This window comes from Electrona antarctica, assembly GCF_951216825.1.
Source record: "Electrona antarctica genome assembly, chromosome: 10".
In the NCBI taxonomy this organism is placed as follows: Eukaryota; Metazoa; Chordata; class Actinopteri; order Myctophiformes; family Myctophidae; genus Electrona; species Electrona antarctica.
Genome location: NC_136791.1, coordinates 7,831,663 through 7,844,423, shown reverse-complemented (window position 1 = coordinate 7,844,423; position 12,761 = coordinate 7,831,663). Strand labels below are relative to the sequence as shown.

General features: G+C 46.0%; 1 protein-coding gene across 1 annotated transcript; it reads right to left on the bottom strand.

The window, feature by feature from the left end:
* Positions 1-33: 33 nt before the first annotated feature.
* Positions 34-12,534, bottom strand: msh6 (mutS homolog 6 (E. coli)). The gene is made up of 10 exons (XM_079513129.1): positions 12,047-12,534; positions 10,504-10,706; positions 9,732-9,907; positions 6,513-9,081; positions 5,206-5,492; positions 4,173-4,290; positions 3,973-4,062; positions 3,386-3,540; positions 2,732-2,931; positions 34-1,536 (listed from the first exon to the last, which is right to left on the bottom strand). The coding sequence occupies exons 1-10, from the start codon at positions 12,346-12,348 to the stop codon at positions 1,455-1,457; spliced, it is 4,182 nt and encodes a 1,393-aa protein (XP_079369255.1). The 5' UTR covers positions 12,349-12,534; the 3' UTR covers positions 34-1,454.
* Positions 12,535-12,761: the final 227 nt, after the last annotated feature.

The window sequence follows — 12,761 nt, the reverse complement described above, 5'->3', positions numbered from 1 at the left end:
TGAGAAATAGAAACTACCTACATGACTGCTTAATATATAAAAGTATCCTTCAAGCTAAATTACATCCTACTCTGGTTTGTGCCCATGTGATTATCTTATGAAAATGTCAAAACCTGCAAAATTGGCTATTTGCACTGTTTCAAAGTATAAAATAGGGCTTAAGTAGATAAAGCAATGCATTACTCCTCAGTTTTAAACACATCCACTTTGATGGGATTGTTGTTGAAAAGGTAATTTATGATGCCGGTGAAATTTTTACCTCAGTAGTTCCACGTTCATTTTCATATCCAAGCACTTCCTTGTTCCACTTCATAAAAAGCCAAGACCTTTCCACGAGGCACGACATTGCTGGAGATTTTTTTTAAAAGGCTTTTTACTCTTATTGAAGCTGAGACAATGTATCTTTACAGCGCTATATGGTTTCATTGCTCCCCCTTCATGTGTATTGGTGACTGTGGGTTCTCATACAGCCTGAATTGTGTATGCATGTATCATAACATCTAGACTTAATATATTGTGAAGTATTCAATAACCATTATGTAGGCGCTAGTGTGAATTAAAAGGGTTTTAATTTCCTAGATGAGACATGGTCTTTTTGTTTTTTTAATAAACTTTATTAGATCATAACAGTAGTGTTTTTTTTTATGTTAGGAACAAAGAACGACAAAACTACAAAGTATAGAGCACCGAAGTCCTGACGTCACTGCCCTCTACTGTCAGTAGAGGGTGTCAATCCACAGGTTCATGTACTTTTTTATTTGCATTGTAATCTCCATAGGGGGATTTTAGATCGCCTCATATAAAAACTGTTTGAAAAATAAACCGATCACCCCGGCCTTTTCACTCATATGGATATGAAGCATCGACTGAAGGTGGAAATGTACAAATATACCCAAAGAGTAACAAAATAAGCGTTAGAAACGAGCCAAACATCCCAGAGACTACATTTCCGGGTAGGGGGGGGGAGGGGGGGGTGGCTGCATCTGCCCGTCGCACAACTTAAACTGAATGTCAATTACGTTTATTTTAATTTTATTGATATTTAATGTTTCGTGGTTAGTACGAGTCGAGTCACCACCAGCTGAGCTTACGTCAACGAGGAATCTCAGGAACGCAATGTGTTGACAGCTGGGCATGACGTATATTAGCAGCGACATTGCCTTCATATGTAGTTTCAAGGCTTTTGCGGCCACATTAATTCCATTTTCTCCAGAAACTGGCTGTATCAAATATGAATGGAAATCATTAACGACGCACAGCCACTCCCCTGACAGAAAGGCCGGGGTGGTCGGTTTATTTTTCAAACACAGTTCTTATATGAAGCGACCTAAAATCCCCCTATGGAGATTACAATGCAAATAAAAAAATACATGAACCTGGGGACTGACGCCCTCTACTGAAAGTGACATCAGACTTCGGTGCTCTATAGAGAACTTGGGCAAGAAAAATAATGTTCACAGGCTGCTAATCATTTGAATCAACGAGGTAAAATCTGCCTTGCTCAAAGTGGGGTCTTCAGCAAACAGACAAAGCTTCCTGTGGGGAAAGAAAACAGAATACAGACATGCAACAATGAGCAAATATTCAAACCAAATGAAGTACAGGGTGTCTGCAGGTCCTTAGAAATATTTCATATCAATTTAACCCATTTTGGGCGGGAACCCCTGTTTTAAGCATTGTTATAATTTAGCTATTGAAAAATAGCAGATCTACAAGCTACGAGCTTGTAGGTCTGCTATTTTTGAAAAGTCGTGAAAATGTGCCTCAAATCTTTGAATATATATTCATTCAGAGTTTCAGTTTTTAACTCAAATCTTTGCTTCTGGGGGGTCCTTGGAACAACATATTTTCAGATGGGGGGTCGGCGGCATATTACATATAATTTTTGGGGTTCTTGGACATGAAATATTGATCGTTGTTTTGATCGCCACTTTGGATTATTTTCCAACACTACGACAAGCGATTACACCATTTTAAAGCGGATTTTCATGAAAAGCAACGATGATGTCGGCGCGGCCGCTCTTCAAAGGTTAGTGAAATCCAGGCAGTGAACGTGGCATTGCGATGTATTTCATTCAGCAGTCATTGTGTTAAAATATAGAGGCAACTGGCTTGATTAACCCTTTAGATTTAGAAACTCGGAGACCAGATTCTAAAAATGTCTTCAAAATCATGTAGTCCGGCAGCCGACAGGCTTCTTTTGTTTAAAGTGGGAAATTTGGTATATAGTCTTTTTTTATTGGCCTAAAATATTGTCTATATACATACATTCATGAATCCACTTGCTGACCGGCTGTCGGTATTGGGCAATTAGTTTTTTCATTAATTAACATCCAATGGCAGGCAAAATTGTCAAATATGTAAAACTTTCCTTATGCTTTACGTAGCATGTGAAATGTAACTAGGGGGTTTTCATGATTCTGAATCCATTCCAAACATTAGTTTTGAACAAAAAACACTCCTTGGGCTAATAAACGGCCATAGACGTCATGACAAATGCCATGACCCCCCCAGAAGCAAAGATTTGAGCTAAAAAAAGAACGCTCTGAAATAATATATTCAAACATTTGGGACACATTTTCACGATTTTTCAAAAATAGCAGACCTACAAGCTCGTAGCACGGCACCTGCTATTTTTCAATAGCCAAAGTATAACAATGCTTAAAACACAAAAAGGGGTTCCCGCGCAGATTGGGTTCAAAAGATCAACTATGATTATAAATACACATACCTGAAGACTCTGCGGCTGATGGTGTTTTTCTCAAATTCTCTGGCCTTCCTGTGCCCCGCCTGGATGACCTCCTCGGGCAGGTTGGCTAGCCGAGCGGCGTTGAAGCCATAGCTCTTAGGACAAGCTCCAGAGATGAACTTGTACAGGAAGGTGATGGTTTCTTGACTCGGGTCCTCACACTCGTTCTCCACCATGCAGGCCTGATGGACACACAGGTGTTTATTATTTATAATAATAAAGTCAAACTTATAGCGTGCTGTGTTATGTATGCACTCAAAGACGCTTTACAAAACAAAACTGTTTAGCACTTTCACCCTAGCCTCCTATATATTTCAGTCATGTCAAAATGTTCAAGGTGCAGTACTTAGTTTAGACAGTTTTTGGTTTAAACTAGTCATTGGTTAGACCAGTCATTAGTCCTACAACTACAACCTATCTCAAACCCTCACCCTAAACCTAACCTCCCACGGGGCAGCACACCTAAACCTAACCTTAACCCATGTCTAAGCAATGACTAGTCTAAACTAAGTATGCACCCCCAATATACAAGCTTACAACCCCGTCACACCGTGAGGTATTGTGAGCTTGTAGATCGGCTATTTTGGAGTGTGATTTGTCAGCTGTGTGCATTGCAGTTGTGTGTACACTACTCACCATATGCCCCTGCCTCACTGCGACGTTGTTTGCATAATCCTCGACCAGCGAGTGGTAATGTGTGGAGAACAGGGTGCGACAGCAGATCTTCTCGGCAAGCTCCTTCACCACGGCGCTGGCGATGGCCGTGCCGTCATACGTGGCTGTGCCCCTGCCTACGAAGAACAGTGTCTCATAAACGTTGCACAAGGATCTAAAACATTAGGATCATTGTGGTACTCAACGTGAAACTAACTCAATGAGCAGAGCTGATCTCCACGGACACAAATTAACTGTAAGGGGTACAACATTTAATTTAACTAATCGATTGGAAAATAATCCATTTGAATTCACTAATAAAATAATAATTGCGAAAACAAGCTCACGATGCAACCTGTCGTCAGCTTGTCGTGAGTTGGTGTGACATCATTAAAATAGGGTTTAAGTGGTGAATCAGACTAATCGATCATGTTAATTTCGTCGATATTTAAAAAGCGCTTCTCGACTGTTCGATTAATCATGAAAGTAATCGATGTAATAATCGACTATCAATCGAAGATAATTGATAGTCACAGCCCTAATTAATAGCACGGACAATGACATCTTACCCAGCTCATCCAGGAGAACCAGGGAGTGTTTGGTTCCGTGGTGCAGGATGCTTGCAGTCTCGCTTAGCTCTACAAAGAAGGTACTCTCCCCTGTACAAGACACACATCATGGTATGGTGAATATTAAGACTTTCCCACAAACAGAATGCTCAGGGCATCTCCCCAATTTGAATAAGGATTGTGTGATTGTTTTTTTTTACCAGACATAATGCGATCGGAGGCTCCCAGGCGGGTGAAGACTCTGTCCACTGGGGTGAGATTAAAGGTCTCTGCAGGGACGTAGCAGCCCAGCTGAGCTAGGATGACCACCAGGCCACACTGCACAGGACACACAGTGTTATAAAGGAATATGATAATCTGATTAGCAAAGGTCCATTTCCACGTGCGTTCTTAGCCAAACATTTTAAGCATTTATGCCCAAAGGCAGGGGTCATCTAACCTGACTCCGCCAGATGGGGCAGCAGAGAGTACACTGGGTTCCCACCTCCTGCTGGGGAACCCAGTGTACTCTCTGCTGCCCCATCTGGTGGAGTCAGGTTAGGGGTCATCACCATGTTGGCTTGTTGTGGTGGACATTTTTGTCAACATTCCATTTTTGCCACGGACATACAAAATGAGTCTGTAACTCTGAGTGTTCAAATGGAACCAAATGGACCCTTGGTTCCTTTTGAACACTCAAGAGTTAAGGGGATCTCTTCAAATGAAACATTTGAGAACCACTAGGATTAGTGGACTGCTAATGTGTCATAATCAATACGTGTCATACATATTCTGAAGAAACCCTGGCCTGGAGACTTTTTTTTTTTTTTGTAATGTTTTTTTTTGCGGCTTCCGCCTTTATTTTATATTTTTAATGGAGGGACAGACAGTAGGCTGACAGGAAATGGGGAGAGAGATGGGGGAGTGACATGCAGTAAAGGCCGTCGGGATCGGGAGTCGAACCCGCGGCACACTGCCAGACTGGATTACCAGCCACGGTGCCTGGACCACTGAGCCACGGCCACATTCATACAGTAAGTGGGTGTTATGATCAAAATAAGAACATCATAATGGTGTGTAAAACAGAAAATCTAAAATTCGCCATGGACAAGACCAAGTCGTTACCATGGACACAAATTGTGTCCGTGTACGGACATGTTGGTGTCCCCTAGCCAAAGGATTTACAGAGGTTTACTTTGATTCACACACACAAAATGCCCAGCAACAGGTATAATCCATGCAACAGTGACCCACCTGTCTCATGAGGGTGGACTTTCCACCCATGTTGGGGCCTGTGACGAGGACACAGGGCGCCAGGCCTTTCCCCTGATCCTCCTCCTCGCTGCCGGGGCAGCCGATGAAGATGTCATTGGGAATGAAATCATCTCCGAAGAATGTCTTTGTGACACAAGGGTGGCGCGATCCGGTGAGTTCCAGGAAGGGTGCCGATTGGTCTCCCGCCCCAGGAAGCAGGACCTGTGGCCGGGTCATTGGTCCTCCGTCTCCCCCTTGACTGTAACGCGCCAGGCTCAGCAGCACATCTGAAATTAGACACATGAGTTGATTTATTTTTCTCGCATTGACAAAAGGATACTTCACTCATAATGGAAGAATCCATGTTTTTTATACATAAGTTAACAGACTATGAAGGACTAAAACCACCCTAATATATTATGGGACACCACATTCTCTCAGGACTGTATGGCCGGTAACATAATGAGTGTAAATACATTGAAATGTTAACAACTGAAGTCTAACAATTATATATTGAACTGTGATGCCCAACATGACCTGCCTGTTCTCCAACAAAGAAAATCAAAAGAATAAAAAATAAAGTATAAAAGGAAGTGTTGCATTGTGAGCTGTATAGCGTAAATCTGAGACCGATATGGTTTTAAATCTCCTATAATGAAATGCCCCAAATTAAGGAGAATCTGCCAAGTTAAAAGTGGTTAATAATAATAAACATCTATCACATCTGTCTAGCATGCTGTTGTGCCATTCTGTTGCAAACAGAACAAATACCAGTAACCTGTCTGAGGAACGAGGGGGCGAAAGAAGCACATTATAAACACATTATGCAGCTGTAGTGGAGATAAATAATTAACAATGTAATCATCTCCTTCTCCCTCTGTCAGGAGCAAGCCCCGGTGCTTTCCCCCCTTTTCATTACACTGGCAATCAATCATGCTAATAAAATACAACACAAGTATCCCATGTGGTGTCACAACAATGATTTCAAGACTATTTAAAGCACATTGCTCACAGGTTACTTACCGGTACTTCTCACAGGAGCAATGCACATATGTGTTCAGAAGTAGACAGACACACTCCAACCCAACCCCCTTGACAGAAGTTCATTAAAGCGTGACATATTATTGTATTTGTTCTGTTGCCTACCCTGCTGCCTTGTCAATTGCAATGAGAAAACATGTTACTATGTTCACACTACACAGCACTAATACGATATTTCACTGTTGCTCACTTTTGACAAACTTTTAATTAATTCTGTATTAATTCTTCATAAAACATGCAGAAATAAAAGTGTGATATTTATTTACCCAACACAGCCATGCATTCAACCCCGTTCTGCCAGTCTCTGTAGTTCTTATCGAAGTTGTAGAAGAGCCTTCTCATGCAGTCTTTCAGGGCAGCGTCTCTCTTCTCCTCGACGTCCTGCATCTCCGAGAAGAGGCGCTCCGTCTCCCGGGTGACGTAGCGCTTCCATCCTTTCTTGGTAGACTTCACATCATACTCCTCTGGAATGTTCTTCACGCTCTCAGGCACTTCCATCTGGAAGCGGTTCCGCCCGGTGCCCCAGTACGTCATGCTCTTGCATCCCAGCCTCTTCTTCTGCCTGTCCAGGTAGTCCAACAGCTCTCTTTCGTAGCCCTTGACCCCACTCAGAGCCTGGTCGTACTCTGGGTCGAAGCCAGCCTTGGGGGTTATGACACCGGTGGTGCGGGCTTTCTGGTGGTCGAAAGCCGTATCCCAACGCTTGAGCTCTGCAGAGAGGTCTGGGAAGAGGCCGTCCTTGCTGCTGGCTTTCAGACTGACCACCTGACGGAGCAAGGTGGATCGCAATTTCCCAGAGACCGGGGCTAAGACGGATATTATCTCCTGCATGGTTTTGAAGCCCTCCAGTGCCGAGAGAAAGTCCGCTATCTTGCGCTTACTGTAAGTGACCTCCTCATAGAGAACTGCTCTGCTGTCGGGGTGGTCTGCGCCCTTCAGAGGCATGCCTATGCTGTGGATCTTGCTCAGAAGACGCTCCAGGTCCGGAAGCTTCTTAAGGAGCTCTGAAACGTCCGTGGCCTGGGCTTGAACCCCCATCAGGTCCTCCAGTGCGTCCAGTCTGTCGCAGATGGACGTGGGGTTGCAGAGGGGCGCACAGAGCCACTGCTTGAGGAGCCTTTTGCCAAACGGGGTGGAGCAGGTGTCCAGACGCTCCAATAGTGTACCTTCTGTTCCTCCGGACCCGTTCTGAAGGATCTCCAGGTTGGCCAGGGTCACGCCATCCAGGACCATGCGCTGACGCGTCTGGGCAAAGAAGCTGGAGGGGTCAGCTGCCTTCTCCATCTCAACGTCAACAGGGATATATTCCTCAAAGTTGGCCATGGACAGTAGCTCGTGGTCCACCAGGCACTTCTTCAGGTAGAAAATGCACGCGCCCAGCGCCGACAGGCCCAGCTCGCAGCCCTCCTTGGGGGAGAGGCACAAAGAATCAGTCTCAGAGGTCATGTTTTTCAGGACAGCGGGAAGGTGATTGCTTCCCGACTCTTTATCCTTGCCGACGCTTTCTTTGAAGTAGTCTTCCTCTGCCAGAACTTTGAGGGTCTTCTGAGCGTCCCAAAACTGCGAGGTCGCATTAAGCCCTTCCTGCATGGTGGAGGACAGAGAAGCTTTCAGTATTTTCCGCGTCTCCGCCGACGGGTTCCCCTTTTCGAAGAGCACCTGCGCGGGGGAGAAGTGGGCCACGAGCGTGCGCAGGCGGGAGCAGTGGCGGTCGTCCTGGAACTGGCCCACGTGGAACTGACCCACCGAGGTGTCGACGAAGCTCACGCCGTAGGAACGGCAGCGCCCAGAGGACTCGTCCTCCGCCTTCTCCCTCACACTCAACAGGTACTTGCTCTGAGTCTCGGTGGGGGCCCCGTCCAACACGCTGAAGGTCTGCGTGCCCAGCGTGATGACCCGGCACACCTCCCTCTTTATGACGCGGTCAAACTTGGTGGGCTTAAACATGGTCTTGCAGCGGGCCTCCATCATGTCGGGGGTCTCCGTTTGCTCCACGCGGGCCACCTTGTAGCCCTTCTGGACCAGGCCGTCCGAGAAGCGTCCAAAGCCGATCTCCGGGAAGCCCGAGTGGGCCCAGGCCCCCTTCATGAAGGTCAGGCTGAGCTCGTTGACGCCAATGACCGCGTCCATGTGGTACAGCTCGTAGAACTTCCCCACCTTGTAGAAGATCACGGCGTCGAACATCTCCGACTTGAGCTCCCACCAGCGCTTCATGCCAGGCGTGCATCTGTTCAGGAAGTCATCGGGCACGTACAGGGTGTTGGGGTCGTACTCGTCCTCCGTCTGTCGCCGCCGCCGCCTGTCCTTCCTCCTGCCGTCTTGCAGCCACTCCAGCTTCTCGTGGTCCCAGACCACCGTGTCACTCCCGCCCGCCACGGCGCCGCTCGCCTGGCTCTCAGAGCTGTCGGGAGCAGAGAAGGCCGACAGCCTCGACTTTGTGTCGGCCGTGACGGCGGGCGCCGCTCTCCGAGGGGTGTTGGCAGCCGGAGCGGCGGCCTTGGTCTGTGGTCTGGAAGGCTTCTCTGTGGGGCGTTTGCGTTTTTGAGGCTTCACCGGGCTGTCCACTTCAGACACGTCCTCGCTCTCGCCTCCCTCCTCGTCACTGCTCGCCACCTCTTCCTCCTCGTCGTCCTCGCTGCTGGCCGCAGCTTTTTCCGGCTTGAATTCGTCGCCCGACTCTCCTTCGCTGTCCGACGCCACGATGATGCGGCGGCGCTTGGGTTTGCTTCCATTTTCGACGCCAGCGCGTGTTGAACGGCGGCTGGGCTTGGAACTGGCCTCCTCCGCTTCTTCCTCGTCTGTGAGGTCTTCATCAGTCACGGTCGATTTGTCAACCTGAAAAAGCAACAATAGAAAGAAAGTAAGTTGAACAGTTTCTATAGTGTTGATTTCGTCGACTAATACTAATAAAAAATGTTTGCCGACTACCTTTCACTGACAAAAACTAAATGGAAACTAAATGAAAACTAAGACTACATATATTTGACAATCGTCAACAAATAAAAACTAGACTAAAATGTTAGGAAGGTCGGCTAGTGGACAAGAGATCCAGTATAAGTAAAATACACAAGTCATTTTACACTTGTTTGCATCCTGAAAATAGAAGATGTACAAGCTCACAACGCGTCGCAGCATGACGCGCTGTGAGCTTGTAGATCGGCTATTTTCAGCAAAATCAGTCATTACGACGGCATCAAGGCCCGTCAAAATACATTTTAGTCTACTAAATCAACTGTAGATTTAGTCGACTAAAATCTTATGATATTTAGTCGACTAAAACATTTCAGGTGATTAAAATGTGATTAAAACTAAATGTTTTATTCCAAAAACTCTGACTAAAGTAAAATCTAAATTTGCTGCCAAAATCAATTTAAATAATTGGGAAGATTAGAGATGTATTTCACAGAAAGTAACTTAAAACATGCACTTTCTTTTGTCTGTACCATGATCGACATAATATTGTTACAATATAATTGCAATGTTACCTCCATATCTTCCGCATACTCGTCTTCGTCATCAGACGGATCCATGCAGAGGGGCGTCTTCAACCTCTTGTCGGGGCTGTCAAACATGACTGCATCAGCGAGCTCCATTGCACGACGAATTACAGGTTTGCCACTGAAGAACACCCCTCCGGTTTTAGCGTCACTGCTGTCAGAGCCTGCAGAGGTAGGTGTTTGAAACAATATTAGTATTAGTCTTATTCAAGGGTTATTGTCGCTCCCACAAACAGACTGCATCAGCATCAATGTAGGAATCGTAGGATGTTCCATCTTTCATGTAGTCTTGGTAAAACATTTTTGCTTTTTAGAACCACCCGCCAAAATGCCAGGCAGAAATCCAGATTTGAGGGAGAGCAACACGGAGTGTGAGAGAAAAAGAGAGAGAGTTTTAAGTTGGCTCAAATATAATGCAGCTATTATTAATTTAATCTTTTGTCAGATCTGCACATCAATTGAAGTTAAAAGTAAAAACCCTCATTTTGAATATCCTCTGTGTCGGTGTGATTAGCCCATTCTGGACGGGAACCCCTTTTGGTGTTTTAACTAAGCATTATGTTATACTTTAGCTATTGAAAAACAGCAGATCTACAAGCTCATAGCACGCCACCGAGTGGCGCGCTACGAGCTTGTAGGTCTGCTATTTTTGAAAAATCGTAAAAACGCGGCACAAATCTTTGAATATATATTCACGTTTGTTTTATTTCGACGTCAGGCCTAAATATAAACTACATTGAGTGAACAGACGGGAGCTCACCTTGGTATTCTCGAACATATTTGGTACTGACCCACCCCCTGGTAGGAGGCTCATCAAAGAAATGGACATGCACGCGCTGCTCACGTCCACGGCCTCTCATCTGCTGTCCACTCAGAGGCTGGGGAACCACCATGCAGGGCCACCACGGGTGACCCTCCATCTTTGCCCACGTCAGGGCGCCAGCGTTGAAAGGGCATGGAGCGCTGTGGGGATAAAGCCAGGCGACGAACAGCAATTAGGTGGACTGTCTGATCATGATCAATACTATACTTAGCTCCTTTCGGAACCCTACGTTAAAGTTTCTGACATTTTGATGACTTTACGTAGGGTTCCTTATCATCGACTTCAAGCGACATGGGATGCAATCTGACTTACCCTTCTCCGACGGATCTCTGCGCTGTGGATATGACGCTGACATATTCCAAAAGAAGCATATAATAGCTATAGGAGACAACGAACCCTCTGACCCCGCCCGCGAACGGCGGAGAAGCCGTTAAGTATTTTTAATGTTTGTTAGACCGTCACCGTGGCTGGCTACCTGCGACAGAGCGCCGGAACTGGCTATCTGCGCGTTCCTGCCTCTGTCGCAGGTAGCCAGCCACGGTGATGGAGGCGGTACAATAGGATGTCAATAAGGAAGTCAAGGAAGGAAGGAAGAGAGCTGCCAAAACGGTCTAACAAACATTAAAAATACTTAACGGCTTCTCCGCCGTTCGCGGGGGGGGGGGGGTCAGAGGGTTCGTTGTCTCCTATAGCTATTATATGCTTCTTTTGGAATATGTCAGCGTCATATCCACAGCGCAGAGATCCGTCGGAGAAGGGTAAGTCAGATTGCATCCCATGTCGCTTGAAGTCGATGATACCGGACCCTACGGGTTAGGGGTCCAAAGGAGCTCAACCCGGGGGGTCCGGAGACGGGCTATACTATACTGTGACCATTACTAATCAGAGAAACCAGCTTTGTGTTATGAAATGTTGACAGGTCAGATTTCCATTCTTTATCTTCACATTGATTAACAGTTAATATAACACACATAGTTTGCCCTTAGCTGCTGTGTTATGGATAGGAGAAAACTGTATCAGCTGCCCAACACAAGCACACTGACACCATTGCATTCAGATTTATTTCTGTGAAGACTCATACTAACAGGTTTGATTGATTGAAATATGTATTAACAGTTTGCAGAATTACAGTACATTTCAAGCACAAACTCAATACAAAGACTGTTGTTGTGAGTGGACGACCCAATTAAGCATTACACTTGTTTACAAGAGGGTCCACCTTGTTCAATTCATCAAAAAATGGGATGACAAGACTCAGTGTATTGCAATACTGTCTGTTATTTATATTTGTGCAGCCTGCGACACGTGGTTGCACTTATCAATATTCCCAAATACAGAAATGGTAAACAAGGGTCATATCATATTCCATTCCATCCCTACCCACGCGTATAGAACACTGTTCTTTTCGGAAAGCGATGTACTCTAGTCTGTAGTGTAGAATAGATGTTATTTTCGGCAAGCGACGCCATGGTGCCTTTACCTTTCCTTAGCTGCAGGCGCCTTGTCGCCAAAGAGTTTGGTGAAGCCCTTTTTCACAGACTTGGAATGAGTCTTCTTGGGCCTGGGTGTGTCTTTATTGGTGCCATTGTTGTGCTGCTGCGGTGTTGGTGGTGCGGTGAGCTGAGCTTGCTCCTTCGGCGAGGAGTTGGACTTTTTCACGGAGGATGGCACGTCTGCCTCGGCCGGGGAAGGACTCCCCACCCTGGGCTTGTTCTTGGAAGTCACCGGTGGAGGAGACTTGGTGAAGAAGTTGAACAGCGAGCTTTGCTTTTGCTTAGCCATTGTTGCTCCGCCTGCCGAACCGGAACGCTATTTCGTTTTTAAGTTATTATTATTATTTAATATATGTTGTATTAAATAAAGCAGTAGGTAAATTCCCTTGGCTTAGCATCAACTAGCAGCTTTGCTACCCCCCCGCCTCCTCTGCTGTCCAGTTCGCGGGAAAGCCCTGCTGCACAAATGGCTGGACTCGTCAGGTGGGCGGGGTGGTACTCGCCGTCCAATGGCGAGCGACAACACTAAAGTCACGTGGGTCTTTGCAGAAACCACGTTGGCAAACGCACGCTGTGATTGGCCACTGAGCGAGATCAACAACTGCTCCGTCACGCGCGAAAACCAGAACCAGAAGTACGCGCGGCGGAATCTCTTTGCTAATAAGCATGCATACTGCATATACTCAACTGTATGTCCATGTA